The sequence below is a fragment of the Rhinopithecus roxellana genome, chromosome 9 (assembly GCF_007565055.1).
Source record: "Rhinopithecus roxellana isolate Shanxi Qingling chromosome 9, ASM756505v1, whole genome shotgun sequence".
Taxonomy (NCBI): domain Eukaryota; kingdom Metazoa; phylum Chordata; class Mammalia; order Primates; family Cercopithecidae; genus Rhinopithecus; species Rhinopithecus roxellana.
This window is the reverse complement of record NC_044557.1, coordinates 134146018-134165061: the sequence shown is the minus strand read 5'-3', so window position 1 is coordinate 134165061 and position 19044 is coordinate 134146018. Positions and strand designations below refer to the sequence as shown.

The window sequence follows — 19044 nt, the reverse complement described above, 5'->3', positions numbered from 1 at the left end:
CAAGTGATTCTCCTGCCTCAGCCTCCTGAGTAGCTGGGACTACAGGCGCGTGCCACCACACCCAGCCAATTTTTGTATTTTTAGTAGAGACGGGGTTTCACCATATTGGTCAGTGTGATCTCGATCTCATGACCTCGTGATCCGCCCACCTTGACCTCCCAAAGTGCTGGGATTACAGGCATGAGCCACCGTGCCCAACCGTATCTAACTAATCTTCTTGTTTTTTTTGTTTCTTTTTGAGACAAAGTCTGGCTCTGTTGCCCAGGCTGGAGTGCAGTGGCGCGATCTCGGCTCACTGCAAGCTCCACCTCCCAGGTTCATGCCATTCTCCTGCCTCAGCCTCCCGAGTAGCTGGGACTACAGGCGCCCGCCACCATGCCTGGCTACTAACTAATCTTCTTAACAGAAAATGTGCATGTGCATACACATGGATCTACCCACACACTTACAATTTTGCATGCACTATCAGGAATTAATGGACTCCTGAAGACATCGATTTCATATTAAGAACTATTGTCCTGAAATGTTTATAGTATCTCACAGTTTTAAAATATTTAATTCAGTACTTTATTTTTTTTTTACCTTAAAGGTTAAGCCGTTTCTAATTTTATCATTTATCATTGTAATATCTACTACGGGGCTTTATAAAGAGTAAGCACAATGAATATTTGCTCAATCTGTGTATCAGTTTTTATTATTGGAGAATAGTCACTTTTCTAATTAGTGTGCTGAAACAAACAATATTGTATGTAGTTCTAGTAGTCCTATTAGTATATACAGAGGTCTTGTGCCCTCCTCCCCCTGAAAAAATAAAGCCATTTATCGTGTATATTACTGATCTGCTCTTCCTCGTAACTCCCCACCCCCCTCACCTACAGAGTTGGAACTCTGGAGTCAGATGGCCTGGGTTCAAATCCGGGGTGTATGAATTATTTCACCTCTCTGTGTTTCAGTTGCCTTATTTGTAAAATGAGTAAATAGTTATGTACTATACAGGATTGTAATCTGAATTGTTCAGCACACTTGACCAGTTCATCCTGATGCAGGAAGTCTGAAAACCACACTTTGGTTACCTCCAACTAGATCTTTTCTATGTTGTATGAGTAATATGAAGAAATTCATTTAGCCGAATTCTGTTTAATACTTAGTCTGATCTAATAATTTAACCAGATCTCAGGATAAAATGCTTAGCCTCTCTTTTGCTTTCTTTCTCTTACTTGAACACACATCCTCCTCAGATTGGCATCATGGTTTATGGAAGGAGAGGTGTCCCCTTTCACAGTATTGTTGAGTTGGTGAATGACCTCATGGTAGCCTGGTGAAGCCTCTTGAGTTCTTGTTATCCCTCTAGATCTTTGTTATTGAGCTGTAAAGTGGCTGGTCTGGCAGATAGCCAGCTATGACTGACCTGATAACCTGGGCATTTTGCTGGCATCCATTGCTGGCACCTTCAGTTGATGAACTAGCTTGTGATCTCTTTGTTGACTTGACCAGGGTCTTGCGGCAACTCTCCGCTGACTCAGTACCTTGGCCCTTGATAGCTGTAGAGCCCCCTGAGGCTCTGACATGTCCTTCACCTGCTCCTGGCTCAGTGGTCCAACCCAGCCTCTAAAAAGGGGGTTACCTGGTCACTGCCAGTTGAGTCCCATGACAGGTGACTTTCAACTCAGAGTCCCTGTCATAGGGCAGTTGAGGAAAGCTGAGGAGTTAAACTAAATCTCTCTGCCTTCTTAACTAGGTGGGGCTGGGTGCCAGAAATGATGGTTTTCTCTCAAAGTCTCAGACAAGGAGCAGGGAAAGCAGTCCCTCTGTCCTCTCTTCCTTAACACACGCCTGCCACACTTGGCACCACATCCCAGAGCAGATAAATTGCAATGTGTTTCTGACCATATACCCCTTCTGAGCCTCTATATTGCAGGAATATCTTAAACAATAGGCATTTGTTGCACATTTGTATAAGCAAATTTTTAGCAGTATCACATTGAAGGTAAACAAAGGTTGATATACCTAGAATAAAATGGTAGAGTGTGTGAAAGTTTTTCTTCCTTCCTTCCCTCTCCTTATTTTTGCCTTTGGGTCATTCTTTCCTCAAGAGGATACCTCCTGCCAAGTTTGATGGAAGTTCACACATAGCAAATGTCAGCAGATTATCTCATGTGTCCTTTGATTTTCCAGGCTGGGGGTATTTCCATGTCTTCTGTAGGATGGTCGAGGAGACCTGTAACATTTCTCTTACCCAGCTGTTTTTACGCTGTGCACTGAGTTCTCAAAGGCCCTAACTAAATCACCTTATTCATTTACTTCCTTCAGATTCCCAAATATTGCCTTATTAGAGAGGCATATTCTGACCACCCTATAAAAAATAGCACCTTCACACCCCACGCTACCCCTCTCACTCTGTCTTGCTTTCCCTCCTGCCACATTTTGTGTTTGTTTATATGTGCCTTCTTTGAGTAGAATGCAAGGTTCTTCGAAGCAAGGACTTCTTCATTATCGTTTCACCAGCCCCTACAACAAAGATAGTAGGAATTCAAATAAGTATTTGTTGAAATGTTCATCTGTTACTTGCTGATCACTACAGTGCAGTCCTCAATCCTCAAGAAACTTTGTTCTCTCAGTGCAGATAGACCCCATCCCACCCAACACAGATGCTCTGTTCAGCCTAGGTACCCGTGTTATCGATAATATTTTTATTTATTTATTTATTTATTTATTTATTTATTTATTTATTGTTTTGAGACGGAATCTCGCTCTGTTGCCAGGCTGGAGTGCAGTGGCGCAATCTAGGCTCACTGCAACCTCCTCTTCCTGGGTTCAAGCGATTCTCCTGCCTCAGCCTCCCGAGTAGCTGGGACTACAGGTGCATGCCACCATGCCCAGCTAATTTTTTTTGTGTGTATATATATATATATTCTTTTTTTTCTTTTTTTAGTAGGGACGGGGTTTCATCATGTTGGCAAGGTCTCTATCTCTTGCGTGATCCACCTGCCTCGGCCTCCAAAAGTGCTGGAATTACAGGCATGAGCCACTGCGCCCAGCCTGAATTTAAATTTAATAGAGACAGGTCTTGCTACGTTGAATAGGTTGGTCTCGAACTCCTGGGCTCAAGTGATTCTCCTGCCTCAGCCTCCCGAAGTTTTGGGATTACAGGAATGAGCCACCACGCACAGCCTTGATAATATTTTTATACTCTAGTTTGCATAGGTAGTTTATATAGTTCAATACCATGAAGCTTCTAACAGGGAAATGTGTTGCATTGTAGGTGTCTTGACTTAAGCCAAGTCTAAATTATATTTTCATTTATCCACTTGACAAATTGTGAGCTTCTATGTCATATTCTAGGCACTGGGGATACAGTGGAACAAGAGTGACATTAGCCCTAGCTCTCAAGGAACTTTCATTAACTGGGGCAAGACAGACAATAAGGAAATACGCAAATAAGATAATTTCATATTGTATTCAGTATTGTACTGTTTCCTGTGAAATCCTGTTAGATTTCACAGGAAATCTAATCTTGTTTTGCTTTTTACCAGTGGAAGTATTTTTAAGGATTTGACTAGTTTTTGTTTTTGTCTACTGTTTTATTAGTACATATTTAATAAGCACTTGTTTATAAATCATACTGTTAATTCATAATTTCACAAGGCTTTATCTTGCCTTCTGTAAATATATTTACCACAGAGCTGCTCCAGCTTGGAACCTAGACTTGGTCCTGGTCTTGGCTGTATTTGGGTAGCCAGGGGAGGCCACCTGAACTTTCTAAGGTCCATTCTTCTCACCAAGTCAGCACAAATAATTCAAGAAACTCACAATCATATAAACTTAAGTGTTTTATTCTCTTACAGCAGTTCTACTTCTAGGCTTGTCTGATCCTGAGTGCCATGTGAGATAAATCTCTTGTCTAGTCTTACTCAACGTCACTGGAACCTTGGCTAAGTTTTTTGCCCTCTACTTCTGCATGCTGTCCATGAGGGGGGGTATCAAATTAATTCTAACATCTTACACGTAATAGCTTCCTCTAAGACAACCAGATTCCTTTTCGGTTAAGACCAAAAGAGCCAGATTACCATCCTGCAGCTCATGTAGGGTGTCTCATGTATAGTGGGGGGTTATAATATTTGTTCTGCTTACTTCATAGGGTTGTTGGATTATGATTATATGAGGTTATGTATACTTGAAAATAATGAATATGGAAGATAATACTAGGAAATCTGAGAATAAATTGTTATTAATAGTTTGAAAACTACTATGTGAAAGATGACCTAAAACTACTATGTGAAAGATGAAGAGAAATAATAATTGAAGGTTTTTTATGAAGCAGGTACAACTTTTGAAAATACTTTGTAAGTTCAAGGTAGTAATTACTGCTAGGGAAGAAGAGAGGAAAGTGGCAACAATTGCATCTATAGTATTTTATTCTTTGGCAAAAAAAATCTGAAGCAAGAATGGCAAAATGTTAGAAATTCAGTAGGTCCAAATAATGAGCAAGTGGGTGTTGACTATGTTATTCCCTGAAAATTACAGAAATATTTTGTAACATTTGAAAAATAAAATATCACCTGTTTTTTTTTCCTGACCTCATATTCTTCCCATCACAAGAAATCACCTTTTTTTTTTCCCTCAAGTCATGATCTCGCTTTTGACACTCAGGCTGGAGTGCAGTGGTGTGATCTCAGCTCACTACAGCCTCGACTTACCTGGGCTCAAGCAATCCTCTTACCTCAGCCTCCTGCGTAGCTGGGACTACAGGCGTGTACACCATGCCTGGCTAATTTTTAAGTTTTTTGTAAAGACGGGGTCTCCCTATGTTACCCAGGCTGGTCTCCAGCTCCTACGCTCAAGTGATCCTCCCACCTCAGCCTCACAAAGTGCTGAGATTACAGACATGACCCACTGAGCCCCGCCAAGAATACCATTTGACAAGATTCAATAAGTGCTTTAATTGGTATGTTTATGTATCTTGGAGAATCATATAAAAATGTTAATGTTAATATCAGTTTCAGAATATGAAGATATCAGCCTTATTGAAAGAGCCAGACTGTTTCAAAAAAATATATATATGAAAACAGGTTTAATGTATTTAAGTAGCTAATGGGTTTTTTGCAATTAAATTTTGTTACATTGTTACTTTTTTATTTCCACAGGTTTATAAAGTTCTGGTTTCAGTGGGAAGGAGTGAATGGTTTGTCTTCAGGAGATATGCAGAGTTTGATAAACTTTACAACACTGTAAGTAATAGTCTACAAGATTTCTAATTAAAAGAAAGGACCTGAGAAAACCCCAAAATAAGAGAAATGTATTTGAATGAATAAATTGATACTGATATATTAATATGTCAGACAAGCAGACAAAGGTAAGAGATTCTTCAAAAACATCCTAACTTTGGAATGCTTACAAAGAAAGGGTAGAGAGAGGACTGCTGAACAATTCCAAATAAACCATTAAAAATATGAGAACTAGATAAAATACCTTTTAATGTCATAAAAAATTAGAAGTCAGTTCTTTCTACCTACCTCTCTGATAAGTGTTAATCATCATGGTATTTCTGGTTAAATTGCCTACTGTAAGCTTTATGTTTGAAAGTCTATCACGAACCTATCTCCCTTCCATAGTTTGTTTCCATTCTTAGAGATATGTCTTAGGTTCCAGATTTTAAGTAGCTAACGCAACTGAAATGACTGTTGACTTTTAGAGTTCTGACAGCTACCTAGGTGGTGATATCTAAGAGACCATTAGCTATTTAAAATACTAAAACCTGTTTTTATATTTTCATAACTCAGATATTAAATAGTATTCATAATCTAGTGTTTGCAGTGTATGCAGTACATATTTGCTAAAGTAGGCGGCAAAGAGCCAGGCACAATGGTTCACATCTGTAATTCCAGCACTTTGGGAGGCTAAGGCAGAAGGAACATTTGAGCCTAGGAATTCAGAGGGTACAGTGAGGCATGATTGCCCCACTGCACGGCCGTCTGGGCAATATAGCAAGACCCCATCTAAAAAAATAAAGGCAGCAAGACCACCACAGTCACTGTCATACATCAGTCCGTATCTTCCACAGGTAGCAGTGTTTGTGGATAGTGTTGCCTTGAAGATCATACATAGAAGCTAAAGCATACCTCTTGAGTTATTAATAGCTATTATGGAACTCCAGGTCATTAAGACAGTCCTGAATTTAAAGTTTTGCTTCAGTTAAGAACAAAAGCTATTGTGCCTCAAATCCTCAATTTATTTATTTATTTATTTATTTATTTATTTATTTATTTATTTATTTTTGAGAGATGGTCTTGCTCTGTCACCCAGGCCAGAGTGCAGTGGCACGATCTTGACTCGCTACAACGTACTCTGCCTCCCATGTTCAAGCGATTCTCATGCCTCAGCCTCCCAAGTAGCTGGGATTACAAGCATGAGCTACCACGCCTGGCTAGTGTTTTTGTAGTTTTAGTAGAGATGAGGTTTTGCCATGTTGGCCAGGCTAGTCTCAAAAGTCCTGGCCTCATGTGATCCGCCCACTTCGGTCTCCTAACGTGCTGAGATTACAGCTATGAGCCACTGCCCTTGGCCTCAAGTCCCAAATTGAAATTCCTCTGCTCTCATGTATTAATAAATAGGAATCTCCCAGTGTCATTGTTTAATGAATGGTAGATTACTAGGCATCCTCTGGAAAACTCTTGTTATATATTTAAGAACAGAATTTTGGGCTGGGCATGTGGCTCACGCCTGTAATCCCAGCACTTTGGGAGGCTGAGGCGGGCGGATCATGAGGTCAGGAGATCAAGACCATCCTGGCTAACATGGTGAAACCCCATCTCTACTACAAAAAATTAACTGGGCATGGTAGCGGGCACCTGTAGTCTCAGCTACTTGAGAGGCTAAGGCAGGAGAATGGCGTGAACCCAGAAGGCAGAGGTTGCAGTGAGCGAAGATTGTGCCACTGCCCTCCAGCCTGGGCCACAGAGCGAGACTCTATCTCAAAAAAAAAAAAAAAAAAAAGAAGGGAATTTTTAAATTTCTTAACCCTGTCTCTTGATTTTAAACATAGGAATAAATATATGCCTGTGGGTTATTATTTGTAAGATATTTTTGAATATGAGGAAAGTTACACATATATCAATTAAGAAACAAATTCCTAAATGGGTCAGAATGAATCAAACAATGTCTAGCTGTACCACTTCCTATGTTTTGTTAAGTCATGAAAATCAGACTTCTGATTCACCTTTATTTAGCATTTCACTATGTATATATTTGTTCCTAATACTCAGATCACTTGCTACTTGAAATTGAATTTCTGAAGATAATACTGCAATTTAAAAATATTTATTTTTTCCTATGTAAACTTAATAGGGAGATTCCATCTCTACAAAAAAAATAAAAAGAAGTTAGTGTAGTGGCACATACCTATAGTTCTGGCTACTTCAGAGGCTGTGGTAGGAGGACCACTTGAGCCTGGGCAGTTGAGGCTGCAGTGAGCCATGACCATGCCACTGCACTCGTGATACCCTGTCTCAAAACAAAAACTAGAACAAAACACCTGTAATGTTGCTGCTCAGAAATAACTTAACATTTTACTGTTTTCTTCTGTTCTTCAGCTTTTCTTTAATGCATATGCAACTGCATTTACTAAATACAGGTTGAGTATCCCTTATCTGAAATACTTGGAACCAGAGTGATTTGGATTTCAATTTTTTTTCAAATTTTGGAATATTTGAGTTGTACTTACCAGTTAACCATCCCAAATCTGAAAATCTGAAATCTGAAATGCCCCAGTGAGCATTTCCTTTGAGCACTCAAAAAGTTACTGGTTTTGCAGCATTTCAGATTTTCAGATTTGTGATATTCAACCTGTGTAGTTTTAGATACTTGCTTCATCAAAGGATATTGAGATAGGTTTTTTTTTTTCTGTAATTAAAGTTGTACTGTTGAAACAATAGTCAATAAGAGTTTGGAAATATCTTCCATTAAGTGTTTAGTGATTTTTTAAAAAATGGCTTATATTGGAGGCTGAGTGAGGGTTGAAATGTTAGCTCATTTTGAAACTCTTGAATACCCTTTATCCATATGTTCAGCATGTCTTTGAGGAGTGTGTAAATCCACCTGTACCCATCAGGATGCCTGGGTTATGCTCGGGTAAAAATAACATGACTGTAGTGTCTGTCTGTGTCTGTCTCTCTCTTTCCTTCTCTCTCTCTCTCTCTCACACTCACACACACACACACACACACCACATACATTTGAGGCTTCTTTCTGTCTTTTGCTTAAAATATTTTGTAGGCTAGATTTACCTTCTAAAGATGTTGTCTTTTGTGAAACTCTTCATAAGAGGAAGGGGTGTAGGAAATGTCATCTAAAAACTCAGCATTGTGGAGATCCACACTGGTAGTGTGTCATCATGATTTTAATAGCAGGTGATTAATTAAATTGTTAATATTTGAGTATCTGTAAGCATAAAAATAAAATAGGAAAGCTTGTTTGGGGTACCTCCATCCATGATCACTTTCATTCTCTCCTCTGTGAAACATCCCATCTTTCGACTTTTTGCAGAAGAGTTTCCTTAACTTGTAGTTCAGGTTTTATCATTCGTCTCCCTAATTTCTTTTGTATTTCTTTTCACCCTTTTTTCATTGTTCTTATTTCATCACTTTTTATGTCTCTTTTTATGTAACTCCTTGTAATTCTGCCTCCTGTAGTGAGGGGCAAAGAGAAAAATAGGAAAATAGTTATTGGTTGAATTCTTTGAAACTACAGAAATCAGGTTGAACCTGGTCTGGATTTCCCTAAGTTCAAAAACACAAATTATTTTCCTGTACTCCTTTTAGAATAAAAGAAAAGAAAAAATCTCTAGGCATTTTGTCAACTTCAATGTGTCCTTTATGACTAGTTTATATTTTAAACTTTTTATTACAGAAATTGTCAAACAGGCGAGGAACAGTGGCTCACACCTATAATCCCAGCACTTTGCAAGGCTGAGGCAGGAGGATTGATTGAGCTCAGGAGTTCAAGACCAGCCCGGGCAATGACTTAATGAGACTGTCTCTACAAAAAATAAAACAACTTGCTAGGTGTGGTGGTGTGTGCCCTGTGGTCCCAGCTACTCAGGAGACTGAGGGGAGGATCACTTGAGCCCAGGAGGTCAGCACTGCATTCCAGCCTGGGTGATAGAGCTAGAGACTATCTTAAGGGAAAAAAGAAAGAGAGAGGGAGAGGGGGAGGGAAGGGAAGGGGAAAGAGAAGGGAAAGGAAGTGGGGGGAGGGAGGGAGGAAGGAAGGAAGGAAGGAAGGAAGGAAGGAAGGAAATTGTCAAACACATACAGAAGTAGACATACTAGTACCAATTCAGAAAATAATAATATGTTACCATCCAGCTTCAATAATTACTGATACGTGGCCATTCCTGGTTCATCTCTATTCCTAGCCAGCTCATCATAATTTCAACACAAATTTCAGACATCGTATCTTTTCATCTGTAAATATTTTAGTGTACATCTCTAAAAGATAAAGATTCTTAAAAACAAACTTATACACAGTATCATTACCACATCTAAAAATAAATGAACAGTAATGCCTTAATATCAGATATCCAGTTAGGGTTTATGTGACTGGTTGATAAGTCTGTTAAGTGTCATTTAATCACTAGGTTCCCCCTCTGCGTTTCTTTTCTTTCCTTTACACATTTTTTTGTGTGTGTATGAAAAAAAACAAGGTCATTTGTTTACATATTTTTCAGTCTGCATTTTACTGACAGCATGCCCCATGCTGTAAAGTGATTAGTACATTCCTCTGTTCTTTGTATTTCCTATCAGTTGGTAGTTAGAGGTATCGTTTTGGGGTGGGTTTTTTTTTGTTTGTTTTTGGTGAGATGGGTTGTTGCTCTGTCACCCAGGCTGGAGTGCAATGGCATGATCACAGCGCACTGCAACCTTGACCTCCCTGGCTCAAGTGATCCTCCCACCTCAGCCTCCTGCATACTGTATAGCTAGACTACACCCAGCTGATTTTTTTTTTTTTTTTTTTTTTTTTTTGGTAGAGTTAAGGCCTCGCTATGTTGCCCAGGCTGGTCTCAAACTCCTGAGCTCAAGCAATCCTCCCACATCAGCCTCCCAAAGTGCTGGGATTACAGGCCTCAGTGAGCCACCATGCCCAGCTGAGATACAGTTTTTACATATGTGTGTGTATTTTTGACATCAAACTTATAATGAAAATATAACCCATTTTTGTGACTTAACTGTCCCAAATTTAATTTCTTCAGGGCCAAGTTTTCATTCTCTGAAGACAAGCATATCAGATAAATGTATTAGAAAAAATATATATATATTTGAGACATGGTCTTACTCTGTTGCCCAGGCTGAAGTGCAATGGCATAATCATGGCTCACTGCAGCCTCAACCTTCCAGGCTCAAGCAATCCTCCCACCTCAGCCTTAGAAGTAGCTAGGATCACAGGCATGTGCCACCATGACTAGGTATTTTTTTTAATTTTATTTTTGTAGAGACGAGGTCTCACTTATTAGAATATTAATAAGGGGAAGATTAGAGCAGAAAGAATATTGAAAGCAAAATTCATCTACTTTCTTAGAAATCTATTGTCAATCCATGTAGAGAAAACACCAAGATCATATCTTCTCTTAAGATAGTAAGTGAGTAATACGTATTCGGAACTGTAACACCAGGTTCTAGCCTAAGCACTTGCCATACATAATCTCCTTTAAAACAACAAATCTGTAAGGTAATTGTTAAAATTATCCTCACTTACAGGCAGGAAAATGAGATGCAGATGTTGAATATTTTACCCTAGGTCACACAGTTACCAGGTATTTTATTGGGACCAAAAAAGATGACTAGTTTGTGACATTTTATTGATATATTTTATATTGTACTTTGGATGATCATAAATTCAAAAGTATGTCTTATGATGGATTTTCTTTAAAATCAGATTGTATTTGGCTTTGATGTATGCGTAACTAGAAGACTTATAAAATTAGTTCATATAATGTTATTTTTAAAAATTTTAGTTAAAAAAACAGTTTCCTGCTATGGCCCTGAAGATTCCTGCCAAGAGAATATTTGGTGATAATTTTGATCCAGGTAAGAAACAACTTCATAGGCCAGCCATGAAGTGATCGTTGAAGTTTGAAGAAGTAAATTAACATATTCATTGCACTGTATAGCAGTGCAGGACTTTAAAAGATCTCATGCCCTATGAAAATAATGCCTCAGGAAGGTGCTTACTGTCTACTAGGCATTGTTTTAAGTACTTCGTGTGTTTTAATTTATTCGATCCTCACAATTTTGTGAGTTGGGTGTTATTGTTGTTATCACTATTTTTATAGATAAGGAAACTAAGACACATTAATTTGCCCAGGACCACATGCAGATAGTAAAGGGCAGATTTGGAAGCCAAATTCAAGCAGTCTGACTTCAGATAAATTTATCTGTCCATGGGCTGGGCGCAGTGGCTCACACCTGTAATCGAAATACTTTGGGAGTGCGAGGCAGGAGGATCACTTCAGGCTAGGAGTTTCGAGACCAGCCTGGGCAACCTCATCTCTACAAAAATTTAAAGTTTAGCTGGGCATGGTGGCATGAACCTGTAGTACCAGCTACTCAGGAGGCTGAGGTGAGAGGATTGCTTGAGGTCAGTAGTTCAAGGCTGCAGTGAGCTGTCATTGTGCCATTGCACTCTAGGCTGGGTGACAGAGGGAGACCCTATTAATATTTTTTTTTATTGATCCTTCAAGTTAATTTGGGAAACTTACTGACTTTAAATCAGTGTCATGAAGAATATTCACTTTTATATTCAGAAACATTAAATATATACTGTGTACATAGCAACTTGCAGGCCTCTAAATGGGATACCAAAAAGATACCCTAGGCCGGGTGCGGTGGCTCACACCTGTAATCCCAGCACTTTGGGAGGCCAAGGCGGACGGATCACGAAGTCAGGAGATCAAGACCATCCTGGCTAACATGGTGAAACCCCGTCTCTACTAAAACTACAAAAAATTAGCCAGGCGTGGTGGCATGCACCTGTAGTCCCAGCTACTTGGGAGGCTGAGGCAGGAGAATCGCTTGAACCCAGGAGGCAGAGGTTGCAGTGAGCTGAGACCGGCGCCACTGTACTCCAGCCTAGGTGACAGAGCGAGACTTCGTCTCAAAAAAAAAAAAAAAAAAAAAAATCCTATTGCTCACCCTTGGGGAGCCCATTGACACACGGGGTCTCAGCATCTAGCACCTATATGACTAAAGCTGTGAGCATGGAATTTTCCCCTAGAACCCAAGAGATTAATAGAAGTCACAGGTGTCTACTTATAGGGAAACAGAAGTCTTCTTATTCACCAGGAATTCTATCAGAAGAGTCATCTATCTCTGCCACGGCTGAATCCCAAATGGATTGCCCTCCTTCCCCAACTAATTTGCTTGTAACCGTTTAAATTAATACCTTACATGTCTGTGTAAGAAAAGAAAGAAAGAAAGAGAGAGAGATCTTGGTCACTACTCAAGATAAAAGCTCTAAGGTCCCTTATCTTGACTGTGCTTTCTCTCTCCATCCTAACTTCATACCATTCATTTTCCTCCCAGACCATATCACTGTATCCTATAGAATTCTGCCCACCATTAACAGACCGCTCTTTATCCTGCATCTTTTTCACATTTCTTCCACATTCTTCCTTTAATTAAAACTTTTTTTCCCCAGAGGCTGCTTTGCCTATGGCCCTATAGAATAATAAGGAGGCTTATTATTCTTTACACTTTATGAAACTCAGGATTGGAGAAGGTTCTCACTTCCCTGGTTACATACAGAGATTTTTTTTTTTTTCTCTTGGGAGTATGTAGCACATTTCATTGTAATTGCTAATCTGTCTTATAGTAGGCTGTAGATTTTCTGAAGGTGCAGACATGTCTTTTTTTATTGGTTGACAATGGCAATATACTGGTTTTAAAGTATTACTTTATTTAAAACTGGCAAATACTAGGTTTTAAAGTATTGCTAAATATATGAACCCATTAATAAAGAGAAGCAAGACAAAATTGAGTTGGCACAACAAAGCCAGATTATATTCTGTAGACCTGTGGCTTTTGTACTCATGCTTTGTTTTCAGCAGCAGAACACTTTTTTCTCAATTGAAATCTTATGGAGGCCAGATATGGTGGCTACGCCTGTAATCCCAGCATTTTGGGAGGCCGAGGTGGGCGGATCACTTGAGGCCAGGAGTTCAAGACCAGCGGCAACATGGTGAAACTGCGTCTCTACTAAAAATAGAAAAATTAGCCGGGCGTGGTGGTGTGTGCCTGTAGTCTCAGCTACTCGGGAGGCTGGGGCAGGATAATCACTTGAATCCAGGAGTCGGAGGTTGCAAGTGAGCCAAGATCACGCCATTGCACTCTAGCCTGGGCAACAGAGTGAGATTCTGTTCCCCAAAAACACACGCACGCACGCGCGCGCGCGCGCACACACACACACACACACACACAAGAAATCTTATGTAAATGTAATATGTGAAAAAAAATTTAAATGGACCTTTTTTGTTGGTATAACAGTGAGGTATCTCCTTGGAGCACAAGTTGAAAAGCATCTTCATGGGTAGCGTGTTGGCCTTAGTGGCATTTGATCAAGATGTGAAACTGACAGTGGGTAATTTATGGTGGGCACAGCAGAGGAGAGACTGGGAGACTGCTTAAGGTAATAGTCCAGTAGCCCTGGCATTAGATAATGAGTATGGGGACTAGGGTAGAAATAGGGTTTAAAAATGTGCAATGTATGAGAACTCCTTTAATGAAAAATCTGGAATACATCTTGATGATTGCTTAGGTAACAGACATATAGAGAAGAGAATGAGAGATAATTGGAGGATCTGGCCTGGGTGACTGAGAGAATTAACTAATTAGAAGTGGCAGAAAAATATTAAGAAATCAAACTACTAGTGATAATATGAGACTGGAACTTGGGTTGGAGTTCTGTAGAGTCCTTAACTAATTACTTAAGACAATTATTTAATCAAGGAAAGAAAGCAAAGAAGTAAAAGACTGGCAACAATGCTGCTTCATTGTTAAAAGCAAGATACCAAGCTGCATGCTCTTTGGTACTTTGTTTTGATGAATTAATTGACACTAAAAACTGATTTTTTTGAAGAACTGTTTGTCTATCTTGCGTATATCGAATATGTGTAATATTACATTTCCATAGGATTTCTGTTCACTGCATACAGTGAAAGGGATCATATATCACAGAGATATTAGAAAGTCCTGCATTGGGGAAATCAGATCTAAGTCAAATTCAGAAAAACAGAGATGGATAAGATGCTCATTTGGTTACACTTTGGGGATACAGGCATTCCCATATTTTTCTGGTGGAATAAAAAGTGGTACAATCCATGTTGAGGGGAATTTGGTAATGTTTAGAAAAACTGTGAATGCGTTTTCCACTTTGGCCAAGAAATCACATTTCTAGGAAGCTGTCTGTAAAATAAACTGCATATGATATGTAGACACAAGACTGTATGTATTGTGACACAATTATTAACAGAAAAACTGGAAACAGTGGAAATACTTTTCCGATGGAGCTGGATATAACGTACTTGTAAAAAGGAACAAAAAAGCTCTTTATGTATTTTTCTATGGTGTGATCTCCAGAATATACCGTTAAATGGAAAAAAAAAAAAAATCACAGTACAGCAAATGAATTTGTATGGTGTGTATTTTTTGTGTAGGAAAAGGTATGGGGATTCAAAAAGAAATAATGGAAGAATAAACGAAAAACTAATAAAACTAGTGACTTTAAGGGTGAAGGAGAGATCGGGAAAGGCAAAAGGGGTGGAAGTTAGATGCCCTTGAATGAATTTTGTTTGTACCTTTGACTTTGGAACCATGTACACATTTTAAACAATTTAAAAACAAAAATAAAAATGCAATAACAAAGCAGCCTCTAACAACTGAAAATAAACTGAAGGAAAAAACCTAACTTAATTTAAATAACTTTAAAACATGGGATTTTGACTGTATATTCTTCATGGGATATATTGCTAAGGATAAAAACAAAAACCCATGGACAAGTTGTACACTGCATTCAGTAGTGTTAATGTTAGTTATATGGAGTTGTTATTCTGTCATTAATGTTACTATCATGGAAACCAAGATTTTAAACAGGAGAGGAAAGTGATACAAACAAAATCAAAGATTTTAAGTAAAAATCCTGTAATTTTCTTTTCTCTTCTTTTTTTTTTTTTTTTTTTTTTTTTTTTTGAGACAGAGTTTCATTCTTGTTGCCCAGGCTACAGTGCAGTGGTGTGATCTTGGCTCACCGCAACCTCCACCTCCTGAGTTCAGATGATTTTCCTGCCTCAGCCTCCCAAGTAGCTGGGATTACAGGAATGCGCCACCATGCCTGGTTAATTTTGTATTTTTAGTAGAGATGGGGTTTCTCCATGTTGGTCAGGCTGGTCTCAAACTCCCAACCTCAGGTGATCTGCCCACCTTGGCCTCCCAAAGTGCTACGATTACAGGTGTGAGCCACCACACCCAGCAGAATCCTGTAATTTGTAACTTAATTTGGTGATAGAGTTTGAAATATTTATTTATTTTATTTATTTATTTTTTGAGACAGAGTTTCACCCTTGTTGCCCAGGCTGGAGTGCAATGGCATGATCTCGGCTCACCACAACCTCCATCTCATAGGTTCAAGCGATTCTCCTGTCTCAGCCTCCCGAGTAGCTGGGATTGCAGGCGTGAGCCACTGCACCTGACCCATAATTTATTTTTTTAGCTTTGTAAAAATATTTTCTAGCACTCTCTCTTGGAAATGCCTAAAAGTAATAATAAGTAGTAACCAACACCCCTAGCATTCAGATTTTGATCTCTAAGTACCATTTCCCTCTCAAAGGAACCAGAGTTCCATGGAGAAATGGTGATCCGAGATCCGGCACAGGAAATGTACAAAGTGATCTCAGGACAGCTTGCCTGAAAGCAAGGAAGCTATTTAGGATGACTGGAGTTTTATCAAAAGAACACAGGAGCCCAGCTGTTGGGGCTTTTACTGAGTAAAGATTAGATGGCATGGAGAAAGTAATTATCGTAGCAGGTTAGAGCACATCAGTATAAAGACTTTCCAGTTTACTTTGCTTGTTTAGGGGGGAAAAAAAACCTCATGAAATGCTGTAGAGGTTACTAGAGTAAATTTATTTGCCAAATCAATAAATTAAAAAATCAAGGATTTATCTTGCCTTTGTTGTATGAAATGTAATTTCTTTGTACCAAAGAGATAATGTTGGAAAATACTTGGTAGTGGAATCACAGTTCATAAATAGAAGAATCACAGAATGATAGAACTGGAAAATCCTTATACAACTTCTGATGAATTAATAGTTCTAGGCAAAGACCATCAGTGATTTGAAGACTTTACTGGGGCGGAAGGATCTGCTTCTAATATGGCTCACTCATACAGTTTTTGGTAGAAAGCCTTGGTTCCTTGTGAGTGGGCCTCTTCTTAAGGGGCCTTGAGTGTCCTTACAACATGGCAGCTGGCTTCCCCAGAGTGAGTGATCCAAGAGAACTAGCAAGGAGGAAGCCTTGTTGCCTTCTCTGACTTAGTCTTGGAAGCCACATGCCATCACATCCACCATATTCCTCTCATTAGAAGGTAGTCATTAAGTCCAACCCCCATTCAAGAGAGAAGAATTAGTTCTACCTGTTTATTAGAGGGAAATAAAAGAATTTATAGACAGAGGCCGGGTGCTGTGGCTCAAGCCTATAATCCCGGCACTTTGGGAGGCCGAGACGGGTGGATCACGAGGTCAGGAGATCGAGACCATCCTGGCTAACACGGTGAAACCCCGTCTCTACTAAAAAAAAAAAAAATACAGAAAACGAGCCAGGCGATGTGGCGGGCGCCTGTAGTCCCAGCTACTCGGGAGGCTGAGGCAGGAGAATGGCGTAAACCCGGGAGGCGGAGCTTGCAGTGAGCTGAGATCCGGCCACTGCACTCCAGCCTGGGCGGCAGAGTGAGACTCCGTCTCAAAAAAAAAAAAAAAAAAGAATTTATAGACATTATGAGAGAGTGATTTCATGGCTTTACTATTTTTTTTAAAGATATTACCATTTAGAAATACTGATTTATTCCCTCCTCCACCAAAAAAAAAAAAAAAAAAAACACTGCCTGAGAATTGCTTTAAAATACTCGAGAAAAAAAATAAAAAGTGAGGAATGAGGATAAATGAATGAAATTGGAATAGCAGAATATTGATACATTTTAAAGTAGGCAAATAAGGTTCTCATCTTTTGTGTACTTGTGAAGTTTTTCATAATAAAAAGTTAAAAATAAAGTTGGCTGGGCGCAGTGGCTCATACCTGTAATCCCAGCACTTTGGGAGGCCGAGGTGGGTGGATCACCTGAGGTCAGGAGTTCTAGACTAGCCTGGCCAACATGGTGAAACCTCATCTCTACTGAAAATACAAAAATTAGCCGGGCGTGGTGGCACGTGCCTGTAATCCCAGCTACTCTGGAGGCAGTCAGGAGAATTGCTTGAACCTGGGAGGCGGAGGTTGCAGTGAGCCGGAATCACGCCATTGCACTCCAGCCTGGGCAACAAGAGCAAAACTCCGTCTCAACAACAAAAATAAACAAATAAATAAAATAATACCTAAGAAAAATGTTCTGAAATTCCCTTTTTAACTTATCTCATGGTTGGTAGCCATTTTATGGGATTTTTGCTTATCTTTTTGAGTTCTTATCCTGCAGCTTAAGCCTATGTCTTCTTTTTCTTTTTTCTACTTCTTTATTCTAGTGTTTGTCAACCTCTATAAGATACATCTTACATACTTGAAGGCTGATTTTAAGAATGATCTCTGCCTATACTTTTTGTTAACATTTTATTATGAATTTAAAGATTTTTTAATAGGATACACCCAGAGGAAACCATGCTTTTAAGTTTATATATATATATATATATACATGTTTTTGAGTCAGTGTCTCTTGCCAGGCTGGAGTACAGTGATGCGATCTCAGCTCACTGCAATCTCTGCCTCCCAACTCAAGCGATCCTCCCACCTCAGCCTGCTGAGTAGCTAGGACTACAGGTGTATGTCCCCATAGCTAGCTAATTTTTAATTTTTTTGTAGAGACATGGTGTCACTATGTTGTCCAGGCTAGTCTCAAACTCCTGGCCTCAAGTGATTCTCTCACCTAGGCCTCCCAAAACTGTGGGATTACAGACGTGAGCGACTGCGCCCAGCCTTTTTAAAATTTCTAATTGAAATTTCTTTTGAATTACAACAGATACATTCATGTAACTTCTTCATCGGAGAGATTTTTAAGAATACATATTTCTAACTATAATTCTTAAAATAACATATAGGTCTTATATAAATTCTTGGCACTTACCCTATACATTATATTCTTACCTGGAATTTTTTCAGATATTTGCAAGCTTAGTGTTGATCTAAAAAAGTAAATTTGGAATTTCCCCTGAATTCTGACTACTACTAGACTTCTTTCTCTTCTTATATAGGGCTTTACATAGCAATTTTAAAACTGTTAAATAGTCAGTAATGAAATGACACCTAGAAACACTTAAGAGCAGTATGGGCTATAGCTCACTGAGGAAAGGAAATTCCTCTCTTCGCACTGGCCTTCAAAAGTAAAATATATCTTCAGTAAGCATCCACAGAACAATTTAAAGCTGCTTCCATATAGTTATTAGGTTTTCTTTGAATATCCTAAATGTAGTCATTCATTTTAGTTCTTCATATGTTACTAAGTTCAGTTCTCAAGAAATAACTGTGTTTCAATTATAGTTTTTAATGTAAACCTCACATGTGCTTTGCTACCTGGTGACATTATGAATGTCCTTGAAAGAGTTTAATAAGATACCTACCTGAAATTCTTCAAGGAATTCTTAGATGTACAAGAAAAAAATACCAAGTACATGCATCTGGCTCCCAAAGACCAGACCTGATTTTATATTTGTTTATATTTGTATGAAACCATACCTTCCATTTAAGAAATGGAAATAAACCTGAAAATGACCCATCATTTTGGTGACAAACACTATACATT

At 39.0% G+C, this 19044-nt stretch overlaps 1 protein-coding gene across 9 annotated transcripts in view; it reads left to right on the top strand.

The window, feature by feature from the left end:
- Positions 1-19044, top strand: part of LOC104668803 (serine/threonine-protein kinase Sgk3) — a 194785-nt gene that overhangs the window by 125783 nt on the left and 49958 nt on the right. For 8 of the 9 annotated variants that reach the window (XM_030937860.1, XM_030937862.1, XM_030937861.1 and 5 more), the window contains 2 exons: positions 5145-5228; positions 11009-11081. In XM_030937860.1, the coding sequence (XP_030793720.1) occupies positions 5145-5228; positions 11009-11081 (157 nt within the window). Of the gene's footprint in view, positions 1-5144; positions 5229-11008; positions 11082-19044 lie in introns of those variants that run through there. The other variant, XM_010371590.2, reaches the window with a different exon arrangement.